At 41.6% G+C, this 18,181-nt stretch overlaps 1 protein-coding gene across 1 annotated transcript in view; it reads left to right on the top strand.

The window, feature by feature from the left end:
* The window catches only part of cntnap5a (contactin associated protein family member 5a), a 149,791-nt gene extending 134,453 nt beyond the window's left edge, over positions 1-15,338 (top strand). Inside the window, exons 21-24 of the mRNA XM_014985252.2 lie at positions 4,395-4,482; positions 4,653-4,853; positions 8,116-8,184; positions 14,174-15,338. Coding sequence (XP_014840738.2) covers positions 4,395-4,482; positions 4,653-4,853; positions 8,116-8,184; positions 14,174-14,367 — 552 coding nt within the window. The 3' untranslated portion in view covers positions 14,368-15,338. The remainder of the gene's footprint in view (positions 1-4,394; positions 4,483-4,652; positions 4,854-8,115; positions 8,185-14,173) is intronic.
* Positions 15,339-18,181: the final 2,843 nt, after the last annotated feature.

Below are 18,181 nucleotides of genomic sequence, written 5' to 3'. Positions count from 1 at the left end.
GATTCCCACAACGCCAAACAGGACTAAGGTGGTAAATGAACGGCTAGAGTCCTCTCAACAGCACCTAAGTTATTGCCTTTGTTGAGAATAAAGAATTATGTGTTTTCCTCTAAGTCTTTTAGCTGTTTGCATGCTCATATATACATGCATGCACTCACGTAGCAGTCGCGCGGAAAGCAGGAAATGACACACTAGGGAGCGCCCTCTTTAGGACGTAGCTTAGATAGAGGCTAACAAAGAGAATTGCAAACTGCTGTTTGATGCCATTTTGCTCTGCTAGCCCATGAGGACAGCATGAACAATGGATCAGCTGCATTTTGGCATTAATAAATGGCATTCATGAATTCAACTCACTGACTCTTCTTCAGCCTCATACATCGATAACCTAATGGAGAAAGGATAAATGTCCACTCTGTGCTGTTTGCTAAGAGATTTCCCGATGATATCCAGGAGTAGCTGGACTTCAAGACTCACTAAGAATGTTTTTGGTTACCGTCTGCTGAATGAGAAGCAACACAGAGTCCAAAAGTGACTCAAGTGATTCTGCATAGGCCTGCAAGGTCAAAGTTGTACAGTAGCTTACAAGCTTACAGTGAAAGAAAAAAAATGAAAAATAAAATAAGTGCAGTATGTGGGGCTGAAGCAGCTTAAACAGAGTGCTCAGTTTAAGCTTCTTCCGCCGTTGTTGGTAGGTCTGTCACCATAGCAACTTTTGCTGTGAAATAAACTGGCCCAGAAGTAATTGCAATAAATAATGGCCTCTTCAAGTAATATAATGGTAATGGCATAACAGTGCAAGAATACATTCTCAAAAGATCAATAACTTTTACATTTTTATGAACATCTAACACTGGAACTGGGAGACATTTTAAATAGCCAAAAATAAATAAACCAAACAGCAGAAACAACAAATATATAAAAAACAGAAGTTTCTGCAAACAAAATTGTCCTTCAAAAAAGGGCTGGTTAAGACCAATATTAGCTGGTTCGATTCCCCTCTCTGTCCACCTCTGCCGTGTCCTTGGGCAACACACTTCACTCTCCTCTTCTGCTGGTGGTGGTCAGAGAGCCCAACAGGTGGCGCTGGTGCATGGCAGCCTTGCCTCTGTCAGACTGTAGCTACTATCCAGTAGCTGAAGGTGTGTGTGAGTGGTGAATTACTGAATGTAGTGTAAAGTGCTTTATGGTCCTTTGGACTTGATAAAGTGCTATACGATTCAGGTCAATTACCATTTAATTCATCATGTGATTAATTGGGTCGTTGCTTGCTGCGACAGACTGAGTTGTTGCTTTGTTTTTACGGGACAATCCATAGAAATGAGCATTAACTTATTTAACCAGAGAACATAGCCAGTCGGGTGGGTCAACAATATGCAAAGACACTACAAATAGAACAATATCAATAATATGGCTGTAATATATGATTAAAAATAATCCATTTAGATTTTCCAGAAACAGTTTTTGGAGATGTTTGCAAAAAGAAATGAAAGTTTGGAGTATGTAGATTTTAAATTCCAGGTCTGAGACCCTGAAAACAAGACAGTTTGACCTAAAACTCCTTTCCTAAATGCTCTGACTGTCCACTGTGGCGCCTGCAGCGTTTCACTCTCTGGTCTCCTTCCTAGTGTAAAACGTAAAGGAGAGGAAAATGACACGTTTTCAAACCAATAATCATGACATCAATAATATCATCTACATTTGTCTATTCGTTGTTTCACAGAAGCTGAGTTTCAACGTGTTTTTATGATATATGACATGTGCGACGTAATGATTGGATCTAAATATAACCTGGCTGACTACAGAATCAAGTTGTTCCTAATAAATCTGAACTCGGACAATTCCTGAGTGTCTTTAAATATAAGTTTACTCATTTATAGATTGATTTTACTTTTTAACATACTTATTTTATATTTAGGTCACATTTAAATTTCTTGCAATATTACACTTATCTATGTAAACAATATTTTAAAAATGGCAAATACATTTTCACTATGATTATATTTGTATTTACTAATATTTATCGAATTTCCCCTGTGAACTTATTATTTTAATAGAACAATAAATCCTATTCTGTTTAAACTTCAGTCTTTTTTTAATCCATTTCACATGTTGTGGAAGTGTGGACCTAATATTAGCTTTGCACAAGGGAAACAAAAATAAGCTCCTGGGGACTGAAGTTCACTCATTAGCTTACCTGAACACACACAGTCCTGCAGCTCAGTGTGGTATGAAAGTATCTCTCATCAGACACGCTTTCCAAAGACAGACAGAATGAGTCCAAGTTGGGTTTAAACTCACCACAAGCTCTCGTCATCCGCCCGAGCATAACGCTTTATCACGAGTTTTTCTTTAGGCGCGTTTGCGCCGTGTTTAGCTGTAACCTTCCTGCTAACTCCTCACGACATGACTGACCCAGACAGCGCAGATGCATTTGTCCTAAATTATTCATTCATCAGCTTATCATCGATTGTCGAAGGAATTTTCTTCATAGCAATTATCAAGATTGTTTTACCACCAACCCCAGGACAAGTACTCTGCAGCCGGATGACAAGATAAGCCACTGAAGGTCAGCTAAAGGTTTCCAGTGGGTGTCATGTTGCTTTGTAACCACATTTTTTCCTGTGACCTTTGCTAAGTGGTTTTAGTGGCCTGATGCCCAGATGTTGTAAGAATACCAAATGTAGAAACACTGTCTGACATTTTCCTTATGCGTTTTACTTTGCTGATAGAATTTTATAAAAAATTAAAAACAAAACTGACAAAAATAAAAATAAAAAAATCGAAAAGAGATCTGTGATGAAATGATTTTAAGTTCTAACATCTTACAACATCTTAATCAGTTTAAACCACGTAAAATATCTTTAAAGCTTTTAATTGTTTCCTTGCTCACGCATCCACACCCATAAACATTTAGTTTAGGTTTGTGGAGAAGTTTAAAGCGGGGGTGGATTCATTTCCAATCTCTTTATAGTTCACTGTTTAATCCTCCAGAGTTTGACGCGATATTTTAAACCTAACGAGACATTCATGGACGCCTAAACTGACAGGGGAGCATGGTGACTCACAGAGAAAAGACTCTGGTGAGAGAATCTAATAGGATAACTTAATAGAAGGCTATGAGGAGCCGTGTTTGCATTTCACCAATAAGCACATTCTGAGATCATATGTCACACTGAAGATTCGTTCAGGTGTTAAAATGGACCAGTCAAAATCCAAATCTCCTGGAGTCAGTCATCGGGGGAGAGGTGAGAGTTACGCTCTGAACATGCCACTGAGACAGAAGGTCCAATCTGCCTCCGACACTGAAACCTTCACACTTTCACCCCTTGACCGTCATGATGACACCGGTGTGTCCTCGTGGACCACTGGACAACATGAAAGTGTTTTTGAGGTGAATGTTAAGGGGTTAAACTAAAAGGCTCACAGAAGGATCTGAACAAGACCCAAATCTTGCTAAAAGCCATTACGTGTCACATTCAGACCAGCATGTCCATCATGGCTGGCTGGTAAGTGGACTGCTAATTTTAACATCCCCAGAGTCCTCTGCTGTCGTAGTGGCGTGTCGGTGAACTTTTACATCGTTCTCATCGATTTCCCCAAATGCAGAAGTTTACACTTTAAATCAAAACCTGACAGAATCCAGACAGGATATCAGGAGAATAATGAACCTTCACAGGCTTGTTGGCTGAACACTTTTTTTTTATAGATCCTATCAAGCTTAGAACTGCAAAACATTTGAATAAAATTATGAATAAATCATTGCTGATAGATTTGATGTTGTTTTCAGACAGCTACGTAGTTCTTTAGCTCCTCCAATGGCTGTCTAGCTTCATGCAGATGAAGCCTCCTCAAACACTGGTGAATTCCACTCTCGCTGTCTAAAGCTCTGTTGATTCCTATCTGATTTATTTGCTCTACAGAGCCGAGTTGCTGCTCACTGGCTAATTCCTATGATATGGTGCTGGGGAGCTGATCTGCACTTCCCTCCTACATTTTGGATCAGAAGGATAAATAAGCGATCACTTATCGCTCACACACAGTTATTAGAAGAATTAGAAGCGACTAAGCTCTGCAGCCCTCCAACAACTTCATCAGCTGCAGTGAAAACGTGTTAGAACCCGTTTTCTCTGGCGCGTTGATGGCAGTGGACAGAAAATCCTGCAGTGTTTCAATCCACGTCATTGTGTTAAGTATTGCATCTGAGTCAGCACGGCAGAGCAGAGAAGAGAGGTCAAAATCACTCAGCCGTGGGCAGAGAAGGTTTTATGTGAAGCTGCAGAGAACACAAATATCAATCTATAAAATATTACAGTGAGCTGCTGATTCTGCAGCCGTTAGCTCGGTTTACATTTCGTGTAATTGCCTTGTTATTTGATTTCTCTCCACTCAACCAGATCGACCAGGACATCCACCGAAAGTACACACTGTCATCTGATGCAGAGCTGATCTTAATCAGATCCTTGACGCTGGGCAAAGTCATCAGTAAGTTGTCCAATCTAAGGAGAAGTGCCGAGAAACCGCACACCGTGCTACTTGTGTTGCAACCATTCATCATTTCCTGTCACCGTTGCTTTGTCATTGCTGATAGTATTGCAATCAGAAATGAATCGTACGGCAGCGCGCCTTTTCTCCTCTAACCCGTGCCTCTGCAGGGATGGACAGCTTTGGTGAAGAGGTGGTGAAAGCTGCTTCCAAAGGTTTCGTCGGCTGCCTCTCCTCCGTGCAGTTCAACCACGTCGCTCCGCTCAAGGCAGCGCTGACCAATCGGGGCAGCTCCCTCATCACCATCCGCGGCCCTTTGGTCCAGTCAAATTGTGGAGCTTTGGCAGAATCCACCTCACACGTTCTGCAAGGTAAAACTCAAACACAGGCAAGTGTGGTCTGCACAAAGTGGAAATCGCGTAGACAAATTGAAGTTGAGCTCGTGCACTAAGCCTGTGTACGTTACGGCAAACAGAGTGAGGTTGTTTCAGTGCTATGCAGTCCTTAAACGATGGCATAAAGTCAGTGAAGCAGCTGAATATGATGCCTTCCAGGCTGCCCATCAGCCAGCAGGTGTTTGCAGATGTTTTTTTTTTTTTTTCCCCTCTGGTGCACATTTATCTTGTCATCAATTAATGACACAATAAACCTCAACGGCTCAGACGGATCGTCCTTGTTTTAAGGTGACACCGTCTCCTGCTGACAACATTTTGTTTCCCTCCATTCAAGAGATAAACTTGCATGTCACCTCCTCCTCCGGAGGGCTTGTGTGTCGATGGAAAACGTGGAGGGCCCTTTATAAATTAGCTCTTTATGCTACTGAGAAATTTCAAGCAATGCAATTCCATCCAAAGCAGTTGAACAAAAGGCATGAGCGCGTGTCTATGCAGAGCGTGGACACATTTTTACACTCCTTTCATTTTTTTATAAAAATGACAAGGACATTTTTTTCCAGGAAACAAGAGCATCTAAACATTCCTGACATTTCAGATACGTCGTCATGGGAATCATTTCAATTAAGTCCATTTATTAAGCACCTATTCACAAGTTTACAGAAATCCTGCTCATACACATAACACTGTGTTCCCAATAGTATTGCTCATCTGGCATCTAACCCACATATTAACAGTGACATCACATGTTTAATCTTTAGGGTTTAATATAACATCAGCTCGCCCTTTCACTCTCACTGTGCTGGCAAGGACCTCTGCAGGGTTTAGGAGTGTGTGTAGGATATTTCTGAGCGGTTCCCCAAAGGAGCATGTTGAGGTCAGATGGTGACGTCTGAACGACAAGGCCCGTCTCAAAGTCTTCACACCCAAAGCTTTCAGGTTGAGGTCAGTCCAGTTCTTCCGCTCCCAGCTCAACCATCTTTCTCTTTATAGAACTTGCTCTGTGCTCTCGCTCGCAGCCGAGTTAGAACAGGATGGGAGCGTTCCTAAACTATTCCACAAAGGTAAAATGCTCTGGTACGCTGAAGCATTAAGAGTTCATCGCCCTGACACTTAACAGAGTCAAACACAGCTCCTGAAAAAAACATCCACACACCATAATCCCCCCCAGAGCACCAAACTTTGCTATTAAAATCGTGCAGCCAGGCAAGCGCTGTTGTCCTGGTAACTGTCAAATCCAGACTTGTTAACTCGCTGGTACCTGCCTCCAGCAGCAGCTACCGGGTCAGAGGAAGGATACACCCTCACCGTGGTGAGAGCTCGTCATGATGCAACCTTAGTGTCCTGAAGTGTCCTTTGCTCTAATCTGACAGGACAAAGATAAGTCTGGACCAATGGGGAGGTTCTGTTGTTCAGGACTCCAGATCTGACATAAATATAAAGAAATCTTTTTCTCATGTCAGCAGTTCGTACTTCACGTATCGGCGAGAGAGTGTAATTTGTGCATTTACCCGTAAGAATCCATGAAACTCCACTGCTTTGTGAATGGTTTCAGAGATTAGAATAGAATAGACTAGAATATACTTTATTGATCCCCGAGGGGAAATTGCTAATTCGTTGACAAGCTACTCCATCTGAGGTAATAAATATCAATAACACAAATATAACCGTATGAGACAAAGTTTATAAAAAAACAAATTAGAAGCAGTAAATCTAGCTGGGAGAGGATATTGTCTTCTGACTGTCAACAATCAAAAATCTTTATGAGCTTCAACACCCTGTGGTCTAAATGAGTATAAAAAAACGTTAACACTAAGAATTAGTGTATTGACGTACTCTGTGATTAAAGTAGCTTAACTTCACAGATTGGCTGCACAGTGGAGGTCTCTCTACTTGCATGTTCTCTTTTTATGCGTACGCTTTTATAAAAGCTTTCAAACAAACTTAGAAAAGTGAGTCACACAAAAAAAAAAATGTAGATGTATAAAGCTGTGTGTACGCACATACCTGCACAGCTTTCCTTTATAAAGCCCAATTTTCGGGAAATAGAGCACATCTGCTGGTCAGCCCTGTCACCGTCCGCCACCACATGTCCCAGTAACCATGGCAACGGTCCTGGTTTGTGGTAGTATAAATAATTAGATACTTTTAAAAATTAGAACATTTCCTTTAAGATTGTTACATTAATTGTTAGTACATTCTAATGTTGCCATTGGAAATCTGGCAATATGCACCGAGGAAGCTGTCTGTTGCAAAAAAAACAGTTTTCAAATGTACTGAAATAATTTTTGTTTCACTGTACATTTGTGAATATTATCTAATTTTGCTCTGTATTCAACGAGTCATAACAAAACCCAGAACGGCCAAACAGCTTCATTAGTGACTTTGAGAAACAGTAATACCTACAAAGAGTCAAAGATAGTTGTGATAATAATTGTGTTTTATCCTTTTCTTTGCTTTGCTAGCAGCACAGGTCGTCATCGGTACAGTAGAATTTGCCTAACACCCACAAACTAAGAGTAAAATATTTCAAGCAGTTTGTACTTGTAGTTCTTTCATTTAAAATATCCAATCAGCATTTTATGTGAAACGGGGGGGAAGGAAAGCCTAATCGCATCATGTTTGATCAGCTTTACCAAAACCAACCTATGACAGTGATGGATCCTCTAGCTCCCTCTATTGGAGGGTAAGAGACTTTTATACAGGTTTTCAAGCCTTTCTGGCAGAAAATAAAGCAGTGTACGATGGGAATATTAAAGTTGAAAATTTCACCTGAACATTAGTGTGATGTTAGGTAGTCTCATCCCCGAGTATTAGAGAAAATGTGATTGTATGTGATGCTGTGAAAGCACCATCAACCACCGGCTTCTGAACAATGGCTTCAAAGACTCCAGGGTGTGAAAGGATGGAAAACATAAATGCGAGCCTACAAGTTAGCCTGGATATTTAGCTAGAAAATGACATTTATTTGGGAAAGCAAACGGATAATTTATTTTTTCCCAGATAGTGGCGTGTATGCCTACGTGCTGTAATGGCTCTAATGTCAAGGCAAATGTTCTGGAAAATATGCAAAAGGCAGCTTTACTCACTCTAAACCTAAAACAATGTCTTTGTCAAACATGACTAAACAGAAATTAGGACAATAAATGGAACTCTACACCAGGATTCCTGACATCCTCACTCCCTCATCTGTCTTTATGGCAATAATTAATGAATCTGTTCCTCATTCATGCTTCTTCAGATCAAGCTGCAAATGAAGATAAGGACCAGCACGACAGCAACGCCCAGAAGGATTTGGCTGTAATAGCAGGTCTGTTTTCCCTCCTTTCTGCAGCTTTTCTTCTTGTGGTTAATTGAAAATGAGCCCCAGCTGTTTGTTTGTTATTCTCCTCATTTTTCCACAGTCTTAATGTTCCTGTCTCGTCTCCTGATAACTCCGCTCCAGCTCATTTTCAATCCGGCTGCTTAGCGTGTTTTGTTTCGTGGCGTAATGTCTGCTTTGTGATTAGGCAATAAAAAAAAAGAGCTCTCCTCAGATTTTAACAGTAGAAAGCAATCAGGAAAAAAAAAAAACAAGTTACCGTAGATATAAATGTAACCACAGTCTCTGAGCTAATGAACAGGAGCCTAAAAAAAGCCGCGTTGTCAAACGCTATCATCACTGAAGTATTCAAAACAAACACAAGCTGAACTTTGTCTTGGCATCTGCCGCCCTCAGTCGAAACTTGTTTGGTTTAGATGAAAGCCACAGTTTGTCATCTGCCAGGAGTTCAACAGGAAGATTGAATTCACTTTAACGCTACACAACAGTCGGTTAGGCTGAACACAAAGACAAGCAGCAGGAAAATAGTAGGTTTTTTTTTCCAGACTTCTTTACAGCATCCACAAACATTAGTCCAACTTTACTGTTCAGATGTAATTTTAATATTTAGATAGTCCCGCTCTCATCTTTAGCTCACTGATGTATCCACTTAGTAATGACTTGGCAGTCTGCAGCACAGCATGAATACAGTTTGTATGTGAACGTATTCATTGGGGACCACAAGCATAACTGAATGGCTGAAATCTCCAAATACTTGAGACCTCCCTCAAAAAGATTATTATTGCCCATTTTATTCGTTCAAACATCAAATATACCTTCACATCCATTAGGACACCCAGTGGAAGCCATATTGGCTCCACCACAGAACCTAATATCCACAGCCTGCCTTATCCTTGCTGTTTAGAGTACAGCAAATCAGCAGCAAGGGAAATGAATGGCCAATCCTCGATTGGCTGCTTTGCAAACGTCAGCCAATAGTGTGTCAAGTGGCGTTGCTCCAAGATATTTCTGCTTTCCATCGCATTTTTTCCAGATATCTTTCATAGGTTATACCTAAGATACTGAATGATAATATTTTAGAGTTACGCTCCACAGGAAAAAATCCACCTGATTGGTTTGGTTGCATTTATGAATGACTGCAACAAGTCAAAGTGAAAGCATCAGACTGGTGAACGTCGACATTCATCTCACAGGAAAGACGTTTACAGCTGCTTTCTTTGGTGCACTTCCTTAAAAACACAGTGGTTTTAACACGGTGGTGTACTAACACACCTAATGAACTCAGATCAATAGCTGCTGTTTGACCCAGACCACTGGCCTTGAGAGGTCTGTCTCATTGCCTTGGAAATAAATGCAAACACACACAAGCTAAAGGAGGCTCCTTAAACTTGTTGACATCCTAACCTCATCAACTCAGGAGGGAGATCTGGAAAAAAACATGGCTGATGACTGAGGTCACCGAGGTCACAAACACAACAACAGAACAGCCACAAACAAGTTGAGGTGTGTGTGTGTGTGTGTGTGTGTGTGTGTGTGTGTGTGTGTGTGTGTGTGGTGTGTCTGCCGCCCAGCGCAGCAAGGACAGCTCTGATTTTTCAGAGTCACAGTGCAGCACATCAGTGACACAGCTGACCTTTACTTCAATGACCCCAGTCTGGACAAAAACACACAAACAAAAAAAACAAATAAACTGAACAGAGACAGTGACATCACCCATCTAACAGGTGAAGATAGTTTCAAGCACTTTCTTTACATATCTAACTTTTGGAAAAGTAATGAAACATTGAAGTCCTGATTGAAGATATGTGGTTTGTAAGCAGCAGGTTTAACTGCGACACTGAGTTTAACTTCAAAACACACAGATGTACCGTAGGATTGAGTTCTGGAGTGGAGGCCAAGCGGACCACTCCGTGGTCTGTCCTCTTTGACCACTCCGTTGTTGTCAACAGTGTAAACGTGTGTTAGTCTTGTTTCAGCCAGCTGACAGGCACATTGTCTGTTGGGACAAATAGACAACTGGAAAAGTCTCCCAGCCCCCCTGACTCTTTATCCATCTTCTCCTTAAACCGTAGAAACTGTATGATGAATTACTTTTGCAGTTTTTATTTTGTAGTTTGTTTGTTTGTTGTTTTTTTAAAAACTGGCATAGAGACTGAAATGATCATAAATTGTAATTTTTATGATGCACAAACTCTCACAAGTTACATGAGTTACAGAACATTTTCAAACAAGAGGGGGTAACACTTTATTTGAAGGGTTGTGCATAACACTGTCATGACACTGTCATGAATATGACATAACATCTGTCATGAACGTGAAGGAGTCTTTATGAATGTTTATGACTGTTGTCATGAAGTGTCATTCGGTAAATAATGACACTTTTAATGCAAAGTTGCTCTCAAAGTTGCATTGAAAGTCCTTTAAAAACGCCAACTTTGCATTAAATTATCATAATTTACAAAATCATGCAAAGTTGGTACTTTTAATGGACTTTTAGAGCAACTTTGCATTAAAAGTGTCATTATTTACCGAACGACACTTCATAACAACTGTCACAAACATTCATAAAGACTCCTTCATGTTCATGACAGTGTCACGTCAGTCTTATGCACACCCCTTCAAACAAAGTGTTACCCAAGAGGGGTAATGGAATCCGTAGCCAGAAGGGAATTTCTGTGCAGCACACTTTCCTAACCAAAGGAACTGACAAAACTGAAGTAGTCGGTGAAAGGAGCCGTCTGATTCTTCAACAGACAAACGACAAGTGCTTCAAAGATTCCTTTTTCAAAGAAAGAAGACGGTTCTTTAAGGGAGTCCGTTTGGTCATACCCTTTATGTTAAACAGCAGCACTAAGTTGTACTAATTAGAAAGCATTTTAGTAAATATGGCATAAGATCATTGGTGTAAGAGCCTAATATGATCAAAACTATGCAGCAGGTGTTCAAAATTTGCAACTAGTAATCATAATAGCTGAAAAAATAGTCTGCATGAAATCTTTTTTTTTTTTAATTAGTTGGTGTAAAAACATACAAGCCCAGTTAATCACTGTAATAGCCGTAGATTAACTGAGGAGCTTAACGTGGTGGAATTCTTGTTGCTCTGCAGAGAGCTTAAGGATGCCTCTCTCATTTCTCCTTGGCCTTATAACCTTTTCAGACAAGCGCAGGGAAAATTGCTTTGGCGAAGACAAAGGAAGCTTTTCTCCCCTGTTCATCAGTGCCCTTTGTAAGGATTCCTGCATATCAGTTTTCTGCTTCTCAGCAGACGGTGAGCTGCTTTAAAGCTACATTTTACTGCTGCGCCTCCAGAAGCACTAAAAGGAAGCATCATTTTTAAGAGGCGTGCTTGTCTTAAATTAAAGATGGAGAAGGTTGAAGTGGACACCTGACTCCAAAACTTTGGCTTCATTTTTTTTTCTGGTCTTTATTTCCACTTACTTTTCTTCACTTTACTCCTTTTGCAGAGACCGAATTAAATTTCACAAACAAGAGGGTGAAGGTCGCAGTGCCACAGTGTTTGTTTGCTTATTAAATGGGAACTGATTTCACAATTATCAGCTGAGAAAAAAGTTAAATCAAGTCAGTTCTACCTGTTTAAGTTAGGAATATACGTGAAGCTGGTAAGAGCCAGAACGCCTGTACGTTAGATGAGTGTGAAGACACTGGATGTTTTTCTTTGTACTTCAAATTAGAGCTGAGAAAATGATCATTTCCTCTTTCACACAGTGTTTCTTGAGCCCAGTTTCCAGGCAACAAACCGTGAGTCCATATTACAGATCTGCCTCATGTTTATCAAAAAGACATGAAAGTGAGACTAACCTGCTCAGTGACCTTGCCCAGAAAGACAAAAACAATGTTTCTCACTCATTTCTAAAAGTTCCCTTTAAACAGAGGATGAGGTAAAGGCAGAATTAATTTGAGGAGGTTTAGTATGAGGTTGTATTTTATTTCAGGCGCCTGCTGGGTCTGACGCTCGATTGTCTCAACCTGCTAACAGGCGGTGTTGCCGAATGTGTGACATGTGAACATTAAGTTGCTCTTTTTCCCCTGTTGGCTCAAAAAGAATCAGACTCACAATGTATCCCGAACTTCGTCGGTTTTCTGAGTTATTTACATGTTTAGAATGAAATTAAATAGAAACTGGAAAAAAGCTATTCAGACCTACAGTGTGGCCGGGTTTGGATTGCCTGCCCCCCTTAAATAATCTTCAGAGCTCCATGCAGCAGCAGACTTCAGTGCTAACCTCTAAAATCGTCTCTGTTTGTTTCTCTAAATCTAAAGTGAAATCACAGCAAAAAAATAAAAAAAATAACGCAGTATTTACAGGATGTGAATACTTTCAGAATCAACAATAATTTGATCAGCGATGCGTGAAAAACATGTCGGTCCATATCCGATCAGCGATCCTTGTAAAAAAAAAAGAAAAAAAAGAGAAAGATAACTGGACACTTTCATTTCTGGCGGATAAAACACAGCAGGCTGGGAACGGCTGAGTCCTTTTGTTCAAACTGAACCACAGTGAATCATCCCCACAAAACATAGAAGACGTAGAAATAGTTGTTTTTTTTAAATCCAAGCTCTATCGTTGACGTCAAAAAGTAAATATACAAATGAAAATATGCTGTATTCATGCACTCACTCGCTCATTCATGCGTTCATTTATTCTGAATGCCTTCTTTGGGACGTTGACCTACATTGTTACTGTAGATTTATGTTCTGTCACATTAGTGCTGTCCATTCATAACGACAACTTCAGATCTGTTAAAATGTAAAAGTTAATTTTGATATCTCTGGATTATGCAGAGATTAAGCGCCATGTAGAACATTTGTACTCTGGTTCACCCTCTACAGAGAAATCAATAATTGATGTTTTTTTTTTGCTGTTTCTGTAAATCTGTGGGCTTAAAGCTGCTGCCCTGTATTTCTATGGAGTATAAAGACCCAAAGCTTCACATTTAAAAATAAACATTTGTTTTGCTAACTGGCCTAAGTGACCTGGTGAAGCTTCAGAATATTAGCTTTTACAGAGCTAGTTTCCATTTAAAAAAAAAATCACACTCCCCATCAGTCACTTTTAGCCTGAAATGCCAACAGCGAATGCATAAGGATGCTAACGTTGCTGCCGTAGAGAGACGGCATTGGCTGCATTCTGAATGAAAGCAAACGTTTCCAAATAAAACCAGCAGGTTCTGGTTTACGTGTAGAAGTGAAACTCGGTTCATTATGCAGGACGTCGAAAGAGCCAGATGTGACCCAGATCTGATCTAGAACAGTTCAAGCCTTTCAGGTAAAATATCTAAAATGTGACACTTCCTGAAATCAAATCAATTGAAAGACTTGCTCTGTTTATACTAAAATACAGACTGTCTGGAGTAACTTCGTTATCTACATCGATTTTAAAAAAAAGATGAAATGCTTACGTCTATTGGTAGATCTGTTCTGAGAGGTTTCCTCTGGCTCAGGACCAGATGGCTGCAGGTCACAGACTACATGGCTCTTAATCCATATCTCCACCACTGAAAAGACCAAAACTCCCTTTCATATATGGAGTCCGCTTTGTTTTGTTTAAACAGCCTTTGAGTTTCAAAGAGAGAAAAAAAAATGTCCAAGCATTTCCAGCAGAGCAAAAACCCCGATCATCAGACTTCCCTTCATTGGCATTTCATCTAAAACAGAACCTACACACAGAACGCCACATATCTGAGTCTGTTTTATAGGATCTGGAAAGAGATGAAACAGAAAACAAAGGTGTTGATAAGCCGCCACGGCTTTAGGGTTCCATGCGGCTCCTCTATGAATGATTCACTGTGTTCAGTGGTGAACGTGGGAATGTGGGAATGTGGGAATGCTGCGACTGTCTGTGTTCTGAGCGCTGGATGTTTTTTTGTTCTGGAAGCTGAAAGTCTTCCTGCCTCCAGGCATGACTTTCAACCTCCTGTCATCATCCTCTAATGCTCCCTCCCCGCCGTGTTCTCAGGTGTGGTCACAGCGGTCGTCTTCATTGCCGTGTGTGCTCTGGCTGTGATAAGCCGCCTCCTGTATCAGCAGCGGCGGGCGAAGAGGAGCAGCGGCATGAAAGAGGAGCACAGACACAGCACGTACACAGACTACAGGACTGAGCTGCACCTCCACAACTCCGTCAGGGACAACGTGAAGGAGTACTACATCTGAGCGCAGCGTGCAGCCTGCGCCACAAACGTACCTCTCTCCGACAAAGGACTTCACGGGTGGACACACTGCTGCAGGATCGACCCATCCCGGTGCCCTGGAAGCTCCCAGGAACACTGCAAACACCTGCGGCCTGCCGCCCGCCCTCTCAACGCTCCTCTACAAGCTAGTGGCTGAATCTTTGCAGCTGTTAGTGTAATTTGATGTTGGTGAAATTGTCAGAATCAAGCTGCTGTGATTTCTGTCATTGAAACTGTGTAAAGCATAAGATGAATGTCCTTCAGGGCTTGACAGAAGGACGGTGTGAGCACAGGGAGCAGAAGCTGCTGCCCATCCTAAACGAACACAACTCGACCCGTTCAGTGTGAGAGTCTGGCCTTCTCGCGGGGATGGGCGACGCACTGAGCTGGACGTGGAGACGAGAAGCTGGAGATCAGGCCTGTAAGATATGCGTGCATTCGCTGCTGTAATTGTTTTTTTTTTTTCTTTTTTTTTTTGTTTCCCCCAGTGGTGGTGAATGTTGTAGAAAAAACAGGGACAAAACTGCCTAAACAGTATGAGTGCCTAATTTGCATACATCTTTTTGTTTTCCAAGAGTTTAGAGGTTTTCTTTTCATAGATATGCACCAGTGCAGTCACATTTGCATTTAGTAGGAGCCTGTTGTCATTTAGGTGAGCGACCAACACAGTAAAGGCTGAGTCTCCCAGCCGTAAGCATCCTCTGCTTCCTGAACCCAAGCCAGGGGAGACGGTTTCTCTCACCGAGGGGTTTTTTCCATTTCACCAGAGAAACGACACGGAAGCTAACAAACCAGAAACTGGATGGAGACCCGATGCCTCATTTATCAAACTCAGAAAGGGCTAATGAAATGCAGAGACGTGGAAGCAAGCATGGCTTTGTGAAACGTTCTTCTATCGAATGTTAAATGGATCACTCTCTAATTTTACATTTATCTATAAAGAAACAAAATGAATCTTGTTGCACCTTAAATTTGGAAAAGCCCGCATCCAATCCTTCCACAGACGGAGGAGATGTTTTGCTCACACTTGGGCTGCAAGTCAAACAACATCCATTTATCAGTTTTATTAGAGCTCATTTTTCAATCATTCAATTTTTAAAATCACATAATACAGCTTTACGTGGCTTTTCAGAGTTAAGGTAAAGCAAACTGATCCAGGTACTGCACATTGTGACACTCCACAGTTGCCTGGTGTGTGAGAAACGATTCACATGATCAAACCCTTATGCGCATTTAGCCATCCCAGTTCTGATAAGTGACCAAGTCTTTTGACTTTAGAAATAACTTAAAGTTGCTCCACATAGCAAAAGGAAACAAAACCTGGCTGTTTCAGTCGGATTCTGATTGGCTTAGGATGCAAACCTCCACATGAGGAGCGTTAGAGCTGCTGACCTAATGAGCTGACAGTGTGAGCCGCAGCATGTAGAGAGTGCCATCCCTGTCCGGAACGTTCCGGCGCTTCTTGTCAGGAGCCTCGCAGCACCATGAAAGCTGCACTCTCTGACCTTCAGGTGGCGTGCTGAGCTGTCACCCTGCACACTAAAGCTGAGGGTTTGTAATTAGCCCTGCACTGGACAGGTAGTCAGAATAATGATGAAAACTCTTCACAGGTTCATGTAGCGGTCGGGAGTCCGGAGGCGGCACTGCCGGTTGAAAGCAATCCTTCACCATGGCATGGAGTGGATGTTGTGATTCAGTCCAGGAGCAATGGACGTGTCCGAGGTCTTCTGACGATTATTACCAGAAACAAAAGCGATGACCTTTACTTTCAGGTTACACACACAGTCACCAGGTGCTCAAGTGAGACATGGATTCGCTGTGGAGGGAAGACAAGCCAGTGGCCAGAGGAGGATGTTCCGCAAACTGTTCCGCAAAAGAAACCTGCGATTCAGGAAAGATGTTCCTTTGCCAGGACCTACCAGAACATAGTAGCATCTTTAACGGGGAAGCTATTTCCTAAAAATCAATGACTTCTTTCTGCAGAATGTAATAAAAATCCTGAGTCAGAGGCAAAGTAGTGCAAGAAGTTAAAAACAGCCAACAAAGGCTTGAAAAAACTTCTTCCTTCATTCATCTTATTGTAATTAGCTGCCTACCTGTTGTCAGGAGCCCCGGAGCCCCGTTAAACGAGCAAACCTCCATGCACGCCGGAACACATGAATCCTGATCTGTGTCTGGAAACCCGGGACCGTTTCCACGCTGTGCACAGGGATGTTTGATAAATGAGGCTTCGTTATTCCCTGCAAGTTCAAAGGCTCGTCTGTGGGAACGGTAGCACAAGCGTTCTAAAACCAACTGTTTAAAGTTGCAGAAATAAGACGTGAATGTAAAGTGGCATTGCATTAATAATAAGTATAATCATGTGATGTGCACAGAACAAGTGGTGAGCTCTGCAGGCAACCAGGAGCCGCTCGCAGCCTCTGAGCGTGGCGGATGTGGCGACGGAGGCTTCGGGCGACACAAATGATCAGAATTTGAAATGACCAGCAGCAAAAATAACAACATCCCAACTTTTGTAACGACTTGCGTCTGAGGGAGACGGCCCACTGTGGTTTCTCTGGGAGTGTCTGGCTGTGCACAGGTTTAATTTGTCCCTTACTTCACAATGCAAATCAGCAGAGCCAGAGCTCTCCGCAACCTGCAAAAACAGCCAATCAGCTCGTTTTTCCATGCCCTGACTGACCTACACCAAGTGGTAGAATATGTTTCTGGTTTTCCAGTGTGTCTCAAGTGTAATCTATTTTTTTTCCTAAAGGGATACACTGGTAGAATATGTGCACACAATCTAAAAAAAAAAAAAAAAAGCCCATCTGCACCAGACATGTGATGCACAGGACATATTTAAAGCAACATTAGAGCTTGGATGGCAACCGCATTACTTTTTATAGATGTATGCTTTGGGAGGGCAGGAGAAAGTTCTGATGCCAGAGGAAAAGGATGTTACCCAAATTTTAAAAACTCAGCTTGTCTGGTTCCCCTCATTACCGCGCTGCTCTCTGAGCATACGACTGTCTTTGTCAGCATCAGCTCTGCTTTCAGCTCACCAGGCTAAATAAAGGTTAATCCCAAAGAAAAGCTAAATTTACATGCCGACGCGAATGCAACAACCTCTGTTATTTTAGCATCTTTAGGACATTTTAAATCATCTTCTGGGGACTCGAAGCGCGGTACAAACACTTGGGCGGGATGTGTTCCTCTGATTTAAGTTTTTGGACCAATGCACTGGTGGACTGGAGCTCCACAATGGCTTAGGTTGAAGCGAACGGGGTTGAGAAAAACAAGACGAGCATGATGAGTCTGCAGCCACTGGATCTCCCTGTGCATGTCCCACAAGTATCCCTCAAAGATGTGATAGTGCGCAGATTTCCTGTAACAGTGAATGAACACATACCTCTGAGTGTTTTAGGTTATACTGCAATGGGTAATACATGTGGTCACTTCTTAATGATTTGTATAGCTGCAGTTTTATTAAGGATCTACTGTATAGATGTATAATTTAATAATAAAAATGAGTATATTACTAAACTTCTCGGCTTGGGTTCTTGCAAACACATTTCTGTCGCGGCAGTCTTTTATAGTCCAGCACCGTCTCACCGGGATAATAACATGGCCTCTTATAAACACTAATCAATCCTTTGTAAAAGAAGCCACACGCTTAGCTATTTTACACAAACGCACTACCGAGGAGATTCTTTTCATATTTTAAAATAAATTCTGCAAAAGCAGTAATTATGTCATCCCTATATGGTTTACTTTACTTGAAACATTGACACATGTAGCTACCCCACACGATCCCC

The sequence above is a fragment of the Poecilia mexicana genome, unplaced genomic scaffold (genome assembly GCF_051168715.1).
Source record: "Poecilia mexicana isolate PSO_F unplaced genomic scaffold, ASM5116871v1 scaffold_2, whole genome shotgun sequence".
In the NCBI taxonomy this organism is placed as follows: Eukaryota; Metazoa; Chordata; class Actinopteri; order Cyprinodontiformes; family Poeciliidae; genus Poecilia; species Poecilia mexicana.
Note: the sequence above shows the minus strand (reverse complement) of the source record. Positions and strands in the feature narration are given on the sequence as shown.